This window comes from Tachysurus vachellii, chromosome 6 (genome assembly GCF_030014155.1).
Source record: "Tachysurus vachellii isolate PV-2020 chromosome 6, HZAU_Pvac_v1, whole genome shotgun sequence".
NCBI classification, from domain to species: domain Eukaryota; kingdom Metazoa; phylum Chordata; class Actinopteri; order Siluriformes; family Bagridae; genus Tachysurus; species Tachysurus vachellii.
Genome location: NC_083465.1, coordinates 27,698,763 through 27,720,564, shown reverse-complemented (window position 1 = coordinate 27,720,564; position 21,802 = coordinate 27,698,763). Strand labels below are relative to the sequence as shown.

The window sequence follows — 21,802 nt, the reverse complement described above, 5'->3', positions numbered from 1 at the left end:
CAAAAAAACAGTACATTGTGGCCTTCTATTGGGAATTTTTTTGGGGAAAAGTGTAATTAATTTTTTTTCTATCGTTTCATATTTCTGTGTTCTAATTTTTTTAATTAATCTCATATTTATTTATACACTGTAAATCCATGCAGGAGCTCCTTATAAAATATGTGTTGGCTATTAATAGAGCCTTGCTTGTTTAATTATACTTGTCTCTTTAAAAAAGCCACTTAACCATTGTAACTTTTAAACAGTTTATTTGAACTGTGTCCCGTGTATTCTGACACATAAATGGATGTCTCTGGTGTACGCTACCGATATCTACTCACCTTAGACCCGCTATTTTATTCTGTTTGCTATTTTTAAGGAAGCAAATTAGATTAGAAATTAGATTCAATGTTTATTTTAGCGAACCGGCACAAATTGAGCACAAACGAACGCCACCGGTTTGGAGAGATTTGGACGGCACAGGGTGGAGAGTGATGTCACGGCTCCAAATTGTTTTTGTTATTTCTAAGAAGGGGAAAAATACTTGACGTTCATTTCAACGGCAAAAACCGGCACAAATCGAGCACAAACGAATGACACCAGTTTTATGTGATTTAGACGAACTGGGGTAGAGAGTGACGTCACAGTTCCCGAAAATATTTTGGTTATATCTCAGGAAGGAAAACAGATACAGTGTTTGTTTTAACGGCACAAATGGGCACAAATCGAGCACAAACTAACTAAGCCGGTTTTGAGCGATTTGGGCGATGTGGGGTGGAAAGTGAAGTCACACGGTCAAAAAAATAATGTTTAATATCTCAAACACCAAAGCAGCACAAACGTTCATTTTTGCAGCACAAATCAGCACAAACGTAGCACAAACGAATGGCATAGTTTTGGTGATTATTTCTTTTTATGGGGTGCCAACTTCACGGAGGTACTAATCTCTTCAGCATGAGTTTTGTCCTTGTTTATTTACTTGCAACTTTTCAGTTTCTGTGACTGATGAATAAAGTACATGATACATGTTTAGCACCTAATAATCTAAGATGTTTTGTCTACTGTTCTGCTGCACAGTGAAACATCGTCGTCTGGCTGTCTTCACACAGTTAATCACCTCAGAAGGATTTGTGCAGAATGGGCAAGAAAATAATTCACTACTGCTCACAGTGCGGGAAGAGTTTTGCCAAGCCGTATATTCTCAAACAACACATGTACATTCACACAGGAGAGAAACCATATTGCTGTTCACAATGTGGACGGAGTTTTAGACAACTAAGTTCCTTAAACAAACATAAGCTTGTTCACTCATTAGTAAAGCCGTATCAGTGCTCAGAGTGTGAAAAAGGTTTTGCTTGCAGTCGGTATCTCAAAAAACATGAGCTCATTCACACAGGAGAAAAGCCTCATTGCTGCTCACACTGTGGGAAGAGTTTTAGAGAGGTCGCTTATTTAAAAGTCCATAATCGCATTCACACAGGACTGAAGCCATATGTTTGCTCACATTGTTGGAAGAATTTTAGAAATTTAAGTGAAATAAAATCTCACGAACGCATTCACACAGGAGAGAAACCATATCACTGCTTACACTGTGGGAAGAGATTTACACAATCAAGTAGTTTAAAAAGTCACCAGCGCATTCACACAGGAGAGAAGCCCTATCAATGCTCACAGTGTGAGAAGAGTTTTAGAAGTTCAAGTGATTTAAAAAAACACAAACGCATTCACACAGGAGAGAAACCATATCACTGCTTACACTGTGGGAAGAGTTTTAGAAATTCAAAAGATATGAAAACTCATGAACGCATTCACACAGGAGAGAAGCCGTATCACTGTTCATACTGTGGGAAGAGTTTTAGATATTCAAAAGATATGAAAACTCACGAATGCATTCACACTGGAGAGAAACCATATCACTGCTCACAGTGTGAGAAGAGTTTTAGAAGTTCAAGTGATTTAAATAAACACCAACGCATTCACACTGAAGAGAAACCATATCACTGCTTACACTGTGGGAAGAGTTTTAGAAATTCAAAAGATATGAAAACTCACGAACGCATTCACACAGGAGAGAAACCATATCACTGCTTACACTGTGGGAAGAGTTTTAGAAATTCAAAAGCTATGAAAACTCACGAACGCATTCACACAGGAGAGAAGCCGTATCAGTGCTCAGACTGTGGGAAGAGATTTACACAATCAGGTAGTTTAAAATTTCACCAACGCATTCACGCAGGAGAGAAGCCCTATCAATGCTCAGTGTGTGAGAAGAGTTTTAGAAATTCAAGTAAATTAAAAATCCACCAGCGCATTCACACAGGAGAGAAACCATATCACTGCTTACACTGTGGGAAATGTTTTAGAACATCAAAAGATCTAAAAACTCATGAACGCACTCACACAGGAGAGAAGCCGTATCAGTGCTCACACTGTGGGAAGAGATTTACACGATTAAGTACTTTAAAAGTTCACCAACACATTCACACAGGTTGAAAACTTGCATTTATCTGTATCACTGCTTAAACTGTGGGAATAATAATTAAAAAATAAATAAATAAATAAATAACCAGCACCTTCACACAGGAGTGAAACCATATTATAGCTCATATTGTGAAAAGAGTTTTACATAATAAACCCGTTTGAAAAGCCACCAATTTATTCACAATAGTGAGAAATGTATTGCTGATCACAGTGTTATTGCTTTAAAAAGTACCTCATTTGCGTGCATTGCTTAATTAGCAGATCAGAAGAAGGCGTCTTTGGTGTAGACTGCAGAAGCGGTTTTTGAAATGTTGAAGGACCATTATACTGCTACAGCTTTAGCTAGCTGTGATTACAGTTAGCCTTTCCAATTGTATGTGTCAGATAAACAGGAGTTCTCTAATGCCATTTTATCTCAGTAATGGAGTTAGCAGCCTATAATCTCTCAGGCTATGATGTGATAATTTTTTTTTTTTACCAGAGTTGACAATTAAGAGGGACCAGACAGTTAATCTGTCAGACAGGAGGATGACCATTTTGGATGGTGAGCAACATGATTGTTAGTTAACTTCTACTAGCACCATGAATGCATGGCAGGATTTAGAAAGTTAACTGCTACCACACACACATCTAACTTTTTTGTAGATGGTCATCCTTAGTGGCCTAGAGTGACGTGAACACCCCTGAATTTCATCATGGTATCGCATTTAAACAAGGTGTGGTGGTTAAATAGGGGGCTGCTAAGCCACGTCTTATGCATTTTCCAGATGCTCTCCAGTTTTGGTGTTTTGCTGAGTTTTCCTTGTTATTTATCTACCTCTTTTTGGTTTATTTTCATCCTTAATTCCTTTCCTTTTTATGTTTGAATACTGGACAGACGTAAAAAGCATTTCACTGCATGTCGTATTCTGTATGTATGTTTATGTGACAAATAAAATTTGATTTAATTTGAAAAGCTGTTTAAAATATCTAAAATATTTGCATATATTTTATTCTGTTAGTTCTCTTCACTCATTGGATCGGAAACATTATTGATTCTTGTTATTTGTTTTTCTGTTGATTATGGCTGTAATAAATTATTTTTTGAGCTAATTCATTGCCATCTCCCTTTAATGTCTGTAAGAAGATAAAATTATGAGGGTGATTGTCTTAATTAACAAAAAGTTTATTCCAGTGTAGCAGTGACAAATAGTCCATCTGAGGCAGTCTGTAATTTCTACTTGTATATTTGAGCCATGTGTGACATCAGGATTTTTGTTCTGGCACTAAGGTAGTGAAATTAACTTCCCCTGAGCCTCTGTCTTCCTGAAATACTTAAACTAGTGCTTATTTTTTCCTGTTTGTAATATGTATTTAAAAATGTTCTATGTTTCCTCCATATGTTTTAGACTGATACTTTCCTTAGTTTGTGACCTATTGAACCAGTTTTGAAGTATTCAATGATTCAAAGTGTCTGCCAAATGCCATAAATGTAAACTCAAATTGTGATGCAAAAATCACAATTGTTAAATGAATCAGAATCAGAATCGGAAACGCTTTATTGCCAGGTATGTTTTGACATGCAAGAAATTTGTTTTAGTGACAGAAGCTCCACAGTGTAACAGAATAACATATACAATATACAAAATTTTTTGTACAAAAAATGTACAAGTGTGAAATGTGCATATGAAATATAAATAGTATGTGTTTTAAGTAAATGTAAGAATTTTAAGTAATGTGTAAGAATAGTGTTGTGTGTTCCGTGTATGTCAAGTGTTCATCAGATGGATTGCCTGAGGGAAGAAACTGTTCCTGTGTCTGATTGTTCCGGTGCTCAGGGCTCTGTAGTGTCGACCAGATGGCAAAAGATGGAGTGTGCTGGATGTGAGGGGTCCAGAGTGATTGACTTTGCCCTTTTGCACACTCTGGAGAAGTACAGGTGATCTGTTGAAGATCTATGTGAAGATGGGGGCCAGCTGATCAGCACAGGTTTTCAGACAGATCTTCAACAGATCACCTGTACTTATAAAGACTTTAGCCATTTATATCTTTATAAGCAACTGAAAAAAGCACAAATGTCAGGGTATGATAAAACTTCTCCAGGCCCTAAAAATACCCTTAGACCTCAGAGAATGAAGAGTGTTTCAAGATTGGGACAGCAAATCTTCTTTAACACTGTTACTGTATATCAGAACACCACCTTTCAATGATGTAAAAGCACGTCCCGCCGATGCACGATTTCCCTGTTGATCCCGCTGTAAATGTAAATTTCAGCCACTTGAGCTGAACGAAAAAGAATGCAGTGAGCTTCAGGTACAACATTGAGCAAACAAAAGACTGGGTTCTGAGTTTGTGCTTTCCTTGAGAGATGGGAAACTCCAGATTCTACACCATAGGCTTACCGAATTGGACATTTGTGAGCAAGGTTTTGTGTTGAGGATAAGGGAGTCTCTTCTACAGCAGTCTTATCCTTTCTAATCTTTGCTATTTCTTGCTCTACCATATTCACCTTTTTTGCCCTTTTCCCCCTCTTTTTTTCCTCATTCATCAGCTCCTCAAAATACTCATTCCATCTTCTCTCTACACTCTTCTTGCCTGTCAGCACCTTTTTATCTCTATCTTTAATCAAACTTATCTGTTGTACATCCTTCCCATCTCTATCTTTCCTTCTCACCTTCACTCGTGTCTACCCTGGCATACAACTCATCATATGTTTTCTGTTTGGCCATTGCCACATCCCTCTTCACTCTGAGCTGTAATTCCTTGTAATCTTGTCTACTTTCTTTATGTCCTTTCTACATCCCACTTCTTTTTAGCTTGTCTCTTCCTTTTCCTTCCTTCCTCATTCCACCACCATGTTTCCTTATCTTCTTTTCTCCTTCCAGTGGCACACCTAGCACCCTCCTTCCTGTCTCCCTGATCACGTCTGCTGTAGTCATGGAAGGTCTAACTGACCACCCAAAGTGACCACCCAATGTCTCTTCTTCTGTCTGAATTCTTTACGATATTCTTCCTTTTTCAACTTCCACCACTTGGTCTTCTTTTCTTCTAGGTGGTTCTTCTCCTCTTGGTAGGAGGTCTTCTCCTCTTGGTAGGAGCGTTCCTGCTTCGCTACTGTTCGGACGCTCCTACTTTTTCGCTTTTATCTTTTGATTTAACTACCAGCAGTTCAGCACAGTGCTCAAACTAAACAATTAGGCACTCACAATAAAACTACAAATTCCTGGAACTATATTTATATTTGGAATATTCAACAACTTGGGGAATTTGTCATAGCGGTCTACCAGTCTGCTATTGCCGGCAGTTTACAATCCTAAATCAGGACAACACAGCTGCCCACACTCGAACAGAAGAGAAAATGCCTTCTTTTGGATCTCAATCCACCTGCTGCTCAAACTGCCACAGACTTCTACAAAAGATTGCAGTTCTCGAAACAAAGTTACTTGTGGTGCTGCTGACCCTGCAAGAACATACAGCAGAGCTTCATCGTGGTCCCTCTCAACATAAAGCTGGTGAGTCCTGTGAACCTAATGCTTTTAAACAGGTCATAGTGGGCTCAGAGAAACTAAAGTAATTGAGGACACAAACCGATGGCATAAACAGGGTGCGAGACCCAAAGGTGTTCAAGACAATAGACTGTCACGAGTGTCACAAATTGCTGCATTAGCATCATCTACTGGTATTCTACCACCCCCTGTGCGGATTGAAAATAGATTTGAAGCACTAGTGAGTTTGGGCGAAGAATCCCCAAATGTAAATGGACACAGATCACATCAGCCAGTAGCTATCAGAGCTAACAGATGCTCAATATCATACAGGCAGCGGCGCTCCACTCAGACAGCAGCCGAGCCAAGCACGCTGATAGTGGGTGACTCTATTATCAGAAACATTGGAAGCAAGGCTACCCGTACATACTGTTTCCCTCGGGCAACGGTTTCTGATGTTAACAAGGAACTTTGCAACATTCTGATGAAACATAAGTCTGTCAGTCGGATTGTCATACATGTGGGAAAGAATGATATCTGGAGCTCCTTAAGAGCGATTCCAATGAACTTTTAGAAACACTTGCAAGACTGAAAGTTCAATCATTCATCAGTGGACCTCTCCCAGCCAGAGGAACAAATATGTTTTCTCGGCTACTAAGTTTAAATTCATGGCTGCAAAAAACCTGCACCATGAGAGGACTGAATTACATTGACAATTTTAATATCTTCTGGAATCAAAGGCAACTTTTTAACACAGATGGTATCCACCCAAACAAACTAGGTGCTAGGTTGCTTAAAGACAATATCTTTTTCTCCCTTCATCATTCATCAGCTGAGTGTGCCAGTCCACTCCTGGACGGCCTAAATGACCACAGGATTTCGCACCAACACCTGGATGGACATTCAGTTGACAAGGATAAAACTCTGCAGCCACAACAACTACTGTTCACAGACACAGCTCAGGCTGAGCCCTGCCCACAGACCTCACTACAGCTGGATGGTGAATCAACACCCAAGGACGTTTCTGTGGATAACAACCAGGAAAAACAAGATAACACTCCCCAGCCTCCAGGAACACCAGAATCACAGCTGATGTCGTCACACTCTCTCTCCTTCTCTCCAACATCACCACTTCTGTGCTTTTCAGAGAAAATGGAGAAACTGGTATCTGCTGGAACTTCTATTGCTGCGAGTCCCCAAATATCAACCAAGAAACGGCAGGCTCCACAACCACCAAAGCCTCCGGGCCCAGCCTGCCCTCCCCCTCCATCTGAGAGAGCACTCTGACCTCTGCCTCAACGTCAGGGACCACACCAGCCCTCATCTGCAAACAGCACTGGTAACTGATATGTGTTGGGTCCCCGCTATGACAGCAGTAACAATCAGAAATGTTTTCAGAACACGCGGGAGCCCAATGTCCCTTTAGCTTTCCCTATCTCTAACCTGATATGTGATAGAAAGAAGAAGGCCCTCTCCAGGCGCACGACAATTCTATCTAATCTACTGCCCATTAGACGTCATTCTGAGATGGATACAGGGCCAAAACCAGTTACTGTTAAATTAGCACTTCTGAACATCCGTTCATTAAAGAACAAATCATTTTTAGTTAATGATCTTATCACCACTAACACCCTGGACTTCATGTTTCTAAATGAAACCTGGTTAGATGACAGCTGCAGCGCTACAGTCCTCAATGAATCAGCCCCACCCAACTTTACTTTTATAAGTGTCTGTAGAGCTGTTAGAAGAGGTGGAGGAATAGCTGTTTATTCAAAGATGCCTTTCAATGCAAGCAAGTGTTACTTGGTGATTACCAGTTTTTTGAATATTTGTGTATTGCTCTAAAAGGTACACCACGCATTCTGTTTACAATTATTTATAGGCCTCCCAAATACACCCCAACTTTTGTTGATGAATTCACAGAACTTTTATGAACAATCTCCTCTGAATTTGATTATTTTGTTATTGCTGGAGATTTCAACACTCATATAGACAATGCAGAAAACAATACTGCAATTGAACTGTTAAATGTTTTAAAGACTTTTGATCTGACCCAGCACGTGTTAGGTCCTACACACAATAAGGGACACACTCTTGATCTGCTCATAAGCAAGGGTCTAAACATTTCATCCACTGTTATCAAGGATGAAGCGCTATCTGACCATTTCTGTGTTTACTTTGATTTATTGATCTGTCCTGCCACTGATGCTAGATCTGTCTATGTCAAAAAAAGGTTCATAAATGAAAACACCAGTGAGGTATTTATGAATGCTATATCAATGTTGCCAAACTTATCGGCAGACTCTGTTGATGTTCTGCTTGAAAATTTTAACTTAAAAGTTAAAGATTCTATTGATGGTATAGCTCCAGTAAAGGTCAGGATGATCACTGGCAGACATAAAGCACCTTGGAGAAACACAACAGCTGTACAGAGCATGAAAAGAACATGCAGAAAAGCTGAACGTATGTGGCGGAAAACAAAACTTGAAGTACATTATAGCATCTATAAGGACAGTCTTCGTGCTTTCAATGTAGAACTAGGCACAGCTAGACAGATCTTCTTCTCAAACATTATAAACAACAACATAAACAACACTCGCACTCTTTTTGCTACTGTAGAGAGACTAACAAACCCCCTAAATCAAGTTCCTAGTGAAATGCTCTCTGACAACAAATGCAATGAGTTTGCAACCTTTTTCTCTGAGCAAATCAGTAATATCAGAATGGCAATCAATACGGCCTCATATTGTAATGTGGTCAGTCAGACCTCATTACAACAACCTCAGAAATTTGTCATGTTCTCAGAATTTGACATAATTGATATAAAAACCTTGGAAGAAACAGTACAACATCTTAAAGCATCAACGTGCAGCCTTGACACCCTCCCCACATCCTTTCTCAAAAAGGTACTTAACTGTTTAGAAACTGACCTCTTAAAAATAGTAAATACCTCTCTGCTCACAGGCACTTTTCCAGAGTCCCTAAAAACGGCAGTTGTTAAGGCTCTCCTAAAAAAGAGTAACCTAGACAAAAACCATACTTAGCAACTACAGACCAATCTCAAATCTTCCTTTTATAGGCAAGATCATTGAAAAGGTTGTTTTCAATCAGCTGAACAAATTCTTAAACTCAAATGGCTATCTGGACAATTTTCAATCTGGTTTCCGCCAGCATCACAGCACAGAGACAGTGCTCATAAAGATAATAAATGATATTCGCTTAAACTCTGATTCAGGTAAAATATCAGTGCTGGTGCTACTAGATCTTAGTGCTGCCTTTGACACGGTAGATCACACCATACTCTTACATAGACTGGAAAACTGGGCAGGGCTTTCTGGGATGGTCCTCAATTGGTTTAAATCATACCTAAAAGGGAGAGGTTACTATGTGAACATAGGTAACCATAAATCTGAGTGGACATCCATTACATGTGGAGTCCCACAGGGCTCAATTCTTGCACCGCTTCTCTTTAATTTGTATATGCTCCCAATTGGTCAAATAATGAAAAAGAACCAAATTGCTTACCACAGCTATGCAGATGACACCCAGATATACTTAGCCCTGTCCCCTAATGACTACAGCCCCATTGACTCTCTATGTAAGTGCATTGATGAAATTAACAGTTGGATGCGTCAAAACTTCCTCCAGTTAAACAAAGACAAAACCGAAGTCATTGTATTCGGAAATAAAGATGAAACTCTCAAGGTTAACACACACCTTGACTCTAGGGGTCTAAAGACACAAAATAAAGTCAGAAATCTTGGTGTAATTTTAGAGTCTGACCTTAATTTCAGTGGCCATGTGAAAGCGATAAGCAAATCAGCTTACTACCATCTCAGAAATATAGCCAGAATTAGATGTTTTGTCTCAAGACAGGAAACTTGTTCATGCTTTCATCACCAGCAGGGTGGATTATTGCAATGGACTCCTTACTGGGATCCCCAAAAAGACCATTAGACAGCTGCAGCTCATACAGAACGCTGCTGCCAGAATTCTGACCAGAACCAAAAAATCTGAGCACATCACTCCAGTACTCAGGTCCTTACACTGGCTTCCAGTTACATTTAGAATAGATTTTAAAGTATTGTTACTCGTTTATAAATCACTTCATGGCTTAGGACCGAAATACATTACAGATATGCTAACTGAATATAAACCAAGCAGACTACTGAGATCATTAGGATCAGGTCAGTTAGAGATACCAAGGGTTCACTCAAAACAAGGTGCGTCAGCATTTAGTTATTACGCCACCTATAGCTGGAATCAGCTTCCAGAAGAGATCAGATGTGCTTCAACAGTAGACACTTTTAAATCAAGATTAAAAACACATCTGTTTAACGCTGCATTTACTAAATGAGCACTGTGCTGCTTCACACTGACTGCACTTTTATCCTAATCACTTTTACTCCTGTTTTATTCTTTTTAACATATTTTAAACTGTTTTTATTGAAATCACATTTATTTTCTTTAATTGTTCTTTGTTTTTATTATGATTTTATCGTATGTCTTATTTTTACATATATATATATATATATATATATACCTTCCTCTTACATATATATGTATGTATATATATATATATATATATATATATATATATATATATATATATATATATATATATATATATATATATATATTTTTTTTTTCTCTCTTATAAACTGTTTTCTAATTCCTATGTAAAGCACTTTGAATGACCTCTGTGTATGAAATGTGCTATACAAATAAACTTGCCTTGCCTTGCCTTCTTTTCTGTCTTTCGTCTACTCTTCTTCCTGACCACCAGAGACATCACTATCCGGTGCTGTCTGGCTATACTCTCTCCTACCACCACTTTGCAGTCACTAATATCTCTCAGATTGTCTCGTCTATATAGAATGTTGTCTACCTGCGTACTTCTACCTCTTACATTTAACTCTATGTTCCTCTCTCTTCTGGAAAAAAGTGATAACTACAGTCATTTCCCTCTGCTTACCTAAGTCCATCACCATCTGTCCTTCTAGGTTCCTTTCCTTAACACAAAACCTACCCAACACCTCCTCATCACATTTGTTCCCCTCACCAACATGCCTGTTGAAGTCTGCTTCAATCACTACTCTCTTCCATCTGGGAATACTCGCTATCACCTCTTCTAACTCACTCCAGAATCTCTCCTTCTCTTCTAACTCACAGCCTACTTGTGGAGCATAACCACTGATGACATTCAACATTACCCCTTTAATTTCTAACTTCAAGCTGATTACACCTCTAAAACATTCCTCACAAACTCATCCTTCAGGGTCACTCCTAATACAGTGGTGGTAGGTGGGCTCTAGAATTGCCAGTCTGTTGTAAAGAAAGCTGATTTTATCTCTGCTTTATCTTCCCATTACTCCTTTGATTTTCTTGCACTAACAAAACTACACCAGCTGCTTTATCCTCTGCCTATACTTTCTCTCACTCACCACGAGAAACAGGCAGGGGTGGTGGTACAGGTTTATTGTTGTCAAAGAAATGGTGCTTTACACCTCTACTCTGGTCTCATTTAACCATCTCCTCTTTTGACTTCCATGCCATTTCAGTTGCCTCTCCAATCAACCTTGTTATCCTTGTTGTTTACTGCCCTCCTGGTCCCCTAGGAGACTTCCTGGAAGAAATGGACACACTGCTTAGTGTTTTCCCTTCTGATAGCTCCCCTCTGACGGTGCTTGGTGACTTCAACCTCCAATCTGACAAGCTTCAATCTTCTTCCCTCCTGACTCTTCTCGACTCATTCTCCCTGACACTCAACAGCTACATTCCCACACACAAAGGAGGCAATGTCCTGGACCTGGTTTTCACCCGTCCTTCTCCAGCTACAGATGTGACTGCTACCCCACTACGTGTCTCTGATCATCATCTGGTATCCTTCACCATCACTCTAGCTACCCTACCTAAAACTACCTCTCACCCCCTCGCTCTTACCCGCCGCAACCTTCACTCTGTCTCCCCTTCTTCTGTAGCTTCTGGCACTCTTTCTTCTCTTCCTGATCCTGAGTCTTTTTCCTCACTACCCTTGGACTCAGCCACAGATCACTAAACCCAAGAAAACTTCTTGTTCTGCTCCTTGGCTTTCAGATGTGCTGCGCAACAATAGAAGAGAGCTAAGATCCTCAGAGAGAAAGTGGAAGAAATCACAACTTGATGCAGATCTTGATTCTTACCAAGTTCTCCTCAGATGTGACTTCTGCCAAGACTTCCTTCTACAAGAAAAAGCATGAAGCTTCCCCACATGACCCTCAGAAATTCCATATCATCTCTTCTCTGCTCAACCCCCGGCTCCTCCTTCTTCATCCTCCCTGACTGGAGAAGACTTTGCTTCTTTCTACCAGGAGAAGATTGAGGAAATCTTCCGGACCTTCACTTCAGTCCCGACTGCAGTTACATCTCAGAGTATGGATTCCCCTACACCTTCATTGTCGAATTTCTTAACTGTAGCAGCAGAAGAGATTTTACAACTCATCCAGTCCTGCAATCCTATCACCTGCCCATTGGATCCACTCCCTTCCACTATGCTCCAGACCATCTCGCCTTCTTCCCTTCATTACCACTATCATCAATAGATCCATTGCATCTGGTCAGGTACCAACTACTTTCAAGAGAGCAAGGGTTATTCCCATCCTAAAGAAACCTGCTCTGGATCCATCAGAAATCAATAACTACAGACTGGTATCACTTCTCTCTTTTCTTTCAAAAATTCTTGAAAGCATTGTCTATAATCAACTGTCTGTCTATCTCTCACAGAACAACCTCCAAGATCCCAACCAGTCTGGCTTTAAAGCAGCTCATTCCACAGAGACAGCCCTTTTGGATGTCTCTGAGAAACTACATGCTGCTAGATCAGCCAAACTGTCATCCGTCCTTGTCCTCCTTGACCTTTCAGCAGCGTTTGATGCGGTCAACCACAAGACTCTCTTGTCCACCCTCAGGAGTATTGTGATTTGTGGATCAGCTTGGGAAACCCTGCTAAAAAAACCAGCATTGCTGGTCACCAGCATAAGGTATTTTTGCATGCTGGGACCAGCTTGGGATGGTGGTATTCTGGTCCAGCATTAGGTGCTGGTTGCCGGTGTGCTGGCCAACCAGCCTGGGATGCTGGTGTGCTGGCCGACCAGCCTGGGATGCTGGTGTGCTGGCCGACCAGCCTGGGATGCTGGTGTGCTGGTCCAGCATTAGGTGCTGGTTGCTGGTGTGCTGGCCGACCAGCCTGGGATGCTGGTGTGCTCGTCCAGCATTAGGTGCTGGTTGCTGGTGTGCTGGCTGACCAGCCTGGGATGCTGGTGTACTGGTCCAGCATTAGGTGCTGGTTGCTGGTGTGCTGGCCGACCAGCCTGGGATGCTGGTGTGCTGGCCGACCAGCCTGGGATGCTGGTGTTCTGGCCGACCAGCCTGGCATGCTGGTCTGCTGACCGACCAGCCTGGGATGCTGGTGTCCTGGCCGACCAGCCTGGGATGCTGGTGGGTCAACATATGTTGTCTTTTGGATGCTAGTATAATCCCAGCAAGACCACAACAAAACCCATTTGTTACATATCACATTTCTTAGTGCATATTAATAGTTAAATAAAGACCAAGACAATTTTCTACAGAATTCTAATTCACTTTTTAATAAAGAAAAACATTCTGGATATTCCTATCATTTACATGGCTTTCTTTTTTTGTTTGTTAATGTCCATAATCTTTTCTGTGATATAACGGTCAGACTTTGAGGCCCTGCCTTCCAATTCCTCCTTTGCAATTTTTTTTGCTCTAGCCATTCACAGAAGGTGGCTGAAAAACAAAAAACAAATATAACCATCACATACTTATCACTGTTTCCAAAAAAATAAATAAATGCAGCTTATTTATTTTTAAATGAACAAAAGACCATTCATAACCATTTTTACTTCTGTAGTGCGAAAGTTCTGATGTGGTTAGAATGGATAAAGAGGAATTAGATATTATGCTAACTTGCTGACTAGAAAATTGACTCTGTTCACACCCAATTTTTGCAAGTGCAATTTTTAAGTGCAATAAAAAAATCTGAAAGGTGTACATGCCGTCACTACTGTCCACAATATTTCATGCTTACTGACATTATTGTATACAATATTTCCTGGCTACAGTGACATACCTTTTACTATTTTCATTTTTTTTGGAGTCAGGGGCTGTTGACTGGATTTTGCGGTGGGACACTCCTTGCCTGTAAGGTTGCGCTCCCCAAGGGTTTTGGTTGCACAGACTGCCACCTGCCACTGCCAGCTCTTTAATGAATAGAGTCCCTGGTGCTGCGTCTGATTTTCTCCCAGACTTCCTTTCTTAGGTGTATAGTCCCACCCAAGACAATCTGTGAACACCAAAAATAAGTAAAGAAAAACTTTAACTGGACACAGCATTGAACTATACATATGTTCATACAAGGCAATAAAAGTTGGCAGCACATCTTGATATATTCAGGTGTATTTTAATCAATTAAGCATTTTTCCTATTTAGATTATCTGTTAGTTTGAAAACAATTACTTAATTTTTCATTACCATCAACCGAATATTAGCTAGCGGCCTAGTAACACCTTAGAAACTGACCAATCATGAGACTCCATGTCATTAAACTGTTTTACAAGTACAGTTAATCTGTCCCGAGTACTGTTTATGAACAAGGCTAAGAAATGCTTTTTTTCGAGTTTATATTTTGGCTACTGTTTAAACTGTTTCCACAAGTTGTTTTTTTTTTTCTTTTTCTGTGGGTTAAAGATGAAAGGATTTTGTTCGTTATTTATTGGTATTTGGGCTGTGAATAGTCATTGGGATGCTTTTGGCCTAGTTTTGAATGTTCATTTGGCATGCCCAATCTGGCAACCTTGGCTGTGCGCTCCTCCAGCCTACAAAGAAAAATAAATAATTTTGACAATGTCCACCTTAGTTAAATTGAGTCTACTGCAAGCATGCAGTTCACAGGTTTTTCAAACCACCTACCCTCAACACCAATAATCTCCCTAACCATTATCTTGTTGATAAACTAACAGCTGGAGTATTTCATGATTAGGCACTTATGAAGTTCTGATCATTGGATACATGTAAATGCCAAATGCTGTAAATGTAAATTGCGACATACAACTAATTACCTTATCAACATAACATTTGTGGGCCTAAACTCTTACTTTGTTTAGGTTTTCTCAAGTTGGATAACCTTTCCAACACACATTTTTAATCTGAATCTTTAATAAATCTGAGTTTGGTCAAACATGTCGTAGTTAAAGTCCTTAATTTCGCTAGTTGAAACAACTGCCGTGCAGCTGTCATTCAGGTACCTCATGTATGCCAACATTCTCATTCCCAGTGATCAGCAGATTCGTTGTGTAGAAGCGGAAGCTTTTTATCTACCCCAAAACAAAATCCTAATTACGGTGGCAAAAACAAGATGATCTGGAACACGTGCACTTATACTAATTTCGATAAACACTGTAAGGTATATAATGTAGTCGAAAACAGTGCGAGATTTACTTTTGGAAAGTGCAGGAACTTCGTGAACATAGTTGCTTTAAAGGTTGCATAGCAACGCCGATGCTGGGTAATATCTCTTCACATTACCGCTTTACTAAAAAAACAAACAAACAACTTAACTACCTCTTAATTGAGACAAATGGATTTTAGCATTGTTTAACTCCAAACTCCTGTTGGATTTTATTGAGATCAATCTATCTATTAGGGATGAGTGATACCACTTTTTTGCAAGGATACAATGCTGATACTTATTTATACACTGCTTCCCTCTTGGACACTTTTGCTAACAAACGTTTTTTAATTTTTTTTTATTCTTTGTTATTCAAAGCTTTTTGAGCTTTGTTATTTCAGTTCTTTATTCAAAAGAGGGAGCTAAAGAAATAACACACTTATAATTAAGTATATTCCAATATATTTTGTTTTAATCTTATATTAATGTTTTACATAGAAACATACACAAGCAAAAATAAAGCTCATTCCAGCAAGATCATACTGGTTAACCAGCTACACCAGCCCCGTTTTGCTTGAGAACACCATGACTATGCTGGCCACCCAGCTATACCAGCACTATACCAGCACTGACCAGCACTGACCAGCATTATACCAGCAATATACCAGCACGAACCAGTAAAAACCAGCCTGGACCAGCATGGAATTAATGGAATTTTCAGCAGGGAAATTAGAAGGATTCGGCCATTTTTGTCCACACAGGCTGCTCAGGTACTTGTTCAGTCTCTTGTCATTTCTAGACTAGACTGGATTACTGCAACACACTGCTGGCAGGTCTACCTATGAACGCAATCCGGTCTCTGCAAATAATCCAAAATGCAGCTGACCGGCTTGTTTTCAACCTGCCAAAGTTCTCGCATACCACCCCGCTGCTGCGATCCTCCACTGGCTTCCGGTAGCTGCACACATCAGATTCAAAACACTGATGCTGGCCTACAAAGCCAAAAACGGACCAGCTCCCTCTTACCTCAAATCCCTCATCACTCCTCTCACTGCACCCCGCACCTTCCGATCTACCAGCACTGCTCGACTGGTGCCACCATCTCTCAGGGTAAGAGGCAAGTATACTACAAGACTCTTCTCTGTTCTGGCAACAAGGTGGTGGAATGAACTAGAGCTCCGGACAGCTGAGTCACTGGCTATTTTCAAGCGGCGGTTGAAGACCTACTTATTCAGGAAACACTTCAACTAGCACTTCTTTCCTTATCTTTTGCATTTAAAAAAAAAAAAAAAAACCACAACCTTTGACACTTTTTCATTGTAACTTTGAACAAATGTTTTAAACTCATGGTATCTTAAGTATGTAACCTAGAGAGCCAGCATTAATGTATTCAATGTTAGAGATTTAAGCACTTATGTATGTTGCTCTGGATAAGGGCGTCTGCCAAATGCTGTAAATGTAAATGTACATGTTCCACAAATACACACAAGATGGTGCCGAGCATAGCAGCCGTGTTGCAAGCTCCGAGGAAACTTTGCAGCTTTTCGTTTGTTTTGCTAGTTATTCTGCTGCTCTGCGTGTTGGATGTTGTTTGTATAACTGTCTACTACAGACACACGCTTCTAAATATAGATTCCTACGTCACGAAATGTAAACCGGACTTTGAGTTCTTGAACGCTGGCAATTTGTTTACAAACACTGCATCAGAGCCCTTTGTCTGGGCTGCATGGACGTGACCGAGGAAACGCCGCCGGAAAAGAGGGAAGAGAGCCAGCGTCCTTGTCAAACTTAGACGCCGTCCCCTCCGACCTCCTCTACCAACCATTTTGCTGGCTAATGTTCAGTCACTGGACAACAAACTCTGTGTACTGTGGACACGTATCTCAGACCAACGAGAAACAAGGGACTGCTGCATTATTTGCCTCACAGAAACCTGGATGTCTGCAGAGGTTCCAGACTCAGCCATTGAGCTCACGGGGTTCTCCGTGCATCGCTCGGTCAGGACGAAACAGCTCACAGCGAAAAGCAGAGGTGGGGGCGTTTGTTTCTTTATCAACAGCTCGTGGTGTGATGAAAGGAACCTACACTCTATTAAATCCTTTTGCTTCCCTGATCTGGAATTTCACATGCTTCTGTGTCGACCATTCTGGCTTTTTACAGCGAATTTACTGGAATTTACAGCGGTCATAATCACAGCTGTTTACATTCCTAATCAAGCCAACACAGACCAGGCACTCAAAGAACTGTATGAGAATATAAGTGAGCAGGAAACTGCGTACCCAGATGCAGCCTTTATTGTTATGGGGGACTCTAACAAAGCCAACTTCAGAACAATAGCTCCTAAATCAACACAGCACCATCAACACGCGTGGTGACTGTGTACTGGACCACTGCTACTCTCCCTTCCGGGATGCCTACAAATCCCTCCCCCACACACCTTTTGGCAAATCTGATCTCTCGTCCATTCTGCTTATAGGCAGAAACTGAAACGGGAAGCACCCGCCCTCAGGACAATTCATTGCTGGTCTGACCAATCAGATGCTATACTACAAGACTGTTTTGATCACATGGACTGGGACATGTTCCGGGCAGCGTCTGATGACGACATAGAGGCATACTCAGATTGTGTAACGTGTTTCATCAGGAAGTGTGTAGAAGATGGTGTGCCAACAAAAACAATCCGCATCTACCCCAACCAAAAACCGTGGATTAATAGCGATGTTCGAGCAGCACTGTCAGCGAGGACATCTGCTTTTAAATCCGGGAACCCTGATGATAGCAAACAAGCCAGTTACGATCTCAGGAAATCCATCAAAACTGCAAAATGACAATACAAAAACAAAGTTGAAGAACAATTCAATAACAACGATGCAAGAAGCATGTGGCAGGGCATCAATAACATCACGGATTTTAAAGAGAATAAACCTGCTACTTCAAAAGCCCTTTATGAAGAAAAACAAAGCAAGGTCTGTGACGCCGCCCGGTATGGCACAACCGGGGCCCCACCCTGGAGCCAGGCCCGGGGTTGGGGCTCGCATGCGAGCGCCTGGTGGCCGGGTCTTACCCCATGGGGCCCGGCCGTGCTCAGCCAGAAGGAGCGACGTGGGGCCGATCTCCTGTGGGCCCACCACCTGCAGGAGAAACCGTAAGGGGCTGGTGCAATGTGGATTGGGTGGCAGTCGAAGGCGGGAGCCTCGGCAACCCAATCCCCGGACACGGAATCTGGCTCTAGGGACATGGAATGTCACCTCGCTGGGGGGGAAGGAGCCTAAGCTGGTGCGAGAGGTCGAGAGATACCGACTAGATATAGTTGGGCTTGCCTCCACGCACGGCTTGGGCTCTGGAACCCAACTCCTTGAGAGAGGCTGGGCTCTCTACTACTCTGGAGTTGCCCGCGGTGAGAGGCGGTGGGCTGGTGTGGGCTTGCTCATAGCCCCCCAGCTCAACAGCCATGTGTTGGAGTTCACCCTGGTGAACGAGACGGTCATTTCCCTGCGCCTTCGGGTCGGGGAGAGGTCTCTCACTGTTATTTGTGCTTACGGGCCAAATGGCAGTGTAGAGTACCCGACCTTCTTGGCGTCTCTGGGAGGGGTGCTGGAAAGTGCTTCCTCAAATCAGGACCTTCAGCGTGCTCTGAGACGGTTGGTGGCCGAGTGTGAAGCGGCGGGGATGAGAATCAGAACCTCCAAGTCCGAGGCCATGGTTCTCAGCCGGAAAAGGGTGGCTTGTCCCCTTCAGGTTGGTGGAAAGCTCCTGCCTCAAGTGGAGGAGTTTAAGTATCTTGGGGTCTTGTTCACGAGTGAGGGATTAATGGAGCGGGAGATCGACAGGCGGATCGGTGTATCTTCTGCAGTGATGCGGTCGATATACCGGTCTGTTGTGGTGAAGAAAGAGCTGAGCCACAAGGCGAAGCTCTCTATTTACCAGTCGATCTACGTTCCTACCCTCACCTATGGTCATAAGCTTTGGGTCATGACCGAAAGGACAAGATCCCAGATACAGGCGGCCGAAATGAGTTTCCTCCGCAGGGTGGCTGGGCGCTCCCTTAGAGATAGGGTGAGGAGCTCAGTCACTCGGGAGGAGCTCAGAGTAGAGCCGCTGCTCCTCCACATCGAGAGGAGTCAGCTGAGGTGGCTCGGGCATCTGTTCCGGATGCCTCCTGGACGCCTCCCTGGGGAGGTGTTCCGGGCATGTCCAACCTGGAGGAGGCCCCGGGGAAGACCTAGGACACGCTGGAGGGACTATGTCTCTCGGCTGGCCTGAGAACGCCTCGGTATTCCCCCGGAGGAGCTGGAGGAAGTGTCTGGGGAGAGGGAAGTCTGGGTGTCCCTGCTCAGACTGCTGCCCCCGCGACCCGGCCCCGGATAAGCGGTAGAAGATGGATGGATAAACCAGCAACTGTGAACATTGCCGCCTCTCTACTGGATGAGCTAAATAACTTTTATGCTCGTTTCGAGGCTCACAACCCCGCCCACACAGAGAGTGCACTCTCCGTCTCTGTCGCGGATGTAACCCGAGCCTTCTGAGGGGTAAACATCCGCAAGGCTGCGGGTCCTGATGGCATCCGTGGCCAGGCCGTGTGCTCCGAGCATGCGCATCCCAACTAGCTGGTGTTTTCACAGACATTTTCAACCTCTCCCTCTGTCTGTCTGTGGTTCCATCGTGCTTTAAAAAATCCAACATTGTGCCCATACCCAAGAAAAACAGGATCACATGCCTAAATGACTGGAGGCCAGTAGCTCTCACACCCATCTTCAGCAAGTGTTTTGAGAGACTTATCAGAGATTACATCTGCTCTGTGCTGCCTGCCTCAATGGATCCACTACAATTTGCATATCGTAGCAACTGTTCCACAGACGATACTATTGCTTTCACCCTACACACTGCTCTCACCTGGAAAATAAGAACACCTATGTGAGAATGCTGTTTGTGGACTACAGCTCAGCATTTAACATCATAGTGCCTGCCACACTTGTTGCGAAGCTCCAGACTCTGGGACTACACAGATCTCTGTACAACTGGATCCTGGACTTCCTGACAGACAGAGGTCAGGTGGTAAGAATGGGCAGCAACAGTTCATCCCTGCTGACCCTCAACACTGGTGCTCCTCAGGGCTGTGTCCTCACCCACCCTTGTACTCCCTGTACACACGACTGTGCAGCCACACACAGCTCCAACGTCATCGTCAAATTCGCTGATGATACAACGGTGATAGGCCTGATCACCGACAACAATGACAGGGCCTACAGAGAAGAGGTGAGCACTGTGACTAAATGGTGTCAGGAGAACCACCTCTCACTCAACATTGACAAGACCAAGGAGCTGGTGGTGGATTTCAGGAGACAGAGAAGAGAACACAGACCAATCACCATCGAAGAGACACCTGCAGGTGGGCAGTTTCAAGTTTCTGGGTGTTAACATCAGTGAGGATCTCACCTGGTCCATACACACCGACGCAGTGCTGAAGAAGGCACATCAACGCCTCTTCTTCCTGAGACGGCTGAGGAAGTTTGGAATGAGCCCCAGCATCCTCAGAACATTCTACACCCGCACTATAGAGAGCATCCTGACGGGTTGCATCACTGCCTGGTTTGGAAACAGCACCGCTGGCAACCGTAAAGCCCTGAAAAGGGTTGTGCGAACTGCCAGCCACATTGTTGGAGGTGAGCTTCCCTCCCTCCAGGATATCTACACAAGTAGGTTTATAAGAAAAGCCCGGAGGATCATCAGTGACTCCAGCCACCCATCCCACAGACTGCTCTCTCTGCTTCCCTCAGGAAGACGTCTCCGCAGCAGCCGATCCCACACTAGCCGACTGAGGGATAGCTTTTTCCCTCAGGCTATCAGAGTAATTAATAGTCATAGCTAATACACTCTACAGCATACTTCCATAATATGGTATTCCACACACTGCACTTTAACTCCAACAGTTCAACACTGGATTATACATACTCACTGCATTTATACACACTGGACTATACATACACACTGCATTTAATTTAATATAATAATCTATCTGATAATAATCTCTGTTACCACTCAACATTTCTGTATCTGTACAATCTGTTGCACCTTAACATATTACATATATAATATATATAATCTATATATAATATCTATATTTTTATTTATAAAAATATAAACCGGCCACTCACTCACCGGCCACTTTATTAGATACACCTGTCCAACTGCTCGTTAAAGCAAATTTCTAATAAGCCAATCACATGGCAGCAACTCAATGGCATTTAGGCATGTAGACATGGTCAAGACGATCTGCTGCAGTTCAAACCGAGCGTCAGAATGGGGAAGAAAGGTGATTTAAGTGACTTTGAACTTAGTGGCATGTCTGTTGGTGCCAGACGGGCTGGTCTGAGTATTTCAGAAACTGCTGATCTGCTGGGATTTTCACGCACAACCATCTCATGGGGTT

At 42.4% G+C, this 21,802-nt stretch overlaps 2 protein-coding genes across 4 annotated transcripts in view; one reads left to right on the top strand and one right to left on the bottom strand.

The window, feature by feature from the left end:
* Positions 1 to 3,281, top strand: part of LOC132847660 (zinc finger protein 239-like) — a 53,604-nt gene extending 50,323 nt beyond the window's left edge. The window contains exon 4 of one of the 3 annotated variants that reach the window (XM_060873154.1): positions 1,208 to 3,281. In XM_060873154.1, coding sequence (XP_060729137.1) covers positions 1,208 to 2,472 — 1,265 coding nt within the window. In that variant the 3' untranslated portion in view covers positions 2,473 to 3,281. Of the gene's footprint in view, positions 1 to 1,056 lie in introns of all 3 variants that reach the window. The other 2 variants (XM_060873155.1, XM_060873156.1) reach the window with 2 other exon arrangements.
* Positions 1 to 21,802, bottom strand: part of LOC132847676 (uncharacterized) — a 240,621-nt gene that overhangs the window by 182,404 nt on the left and 36,415 nt on the right. The gene's annotated exons all lie outside the window — the stretch shown is intronic.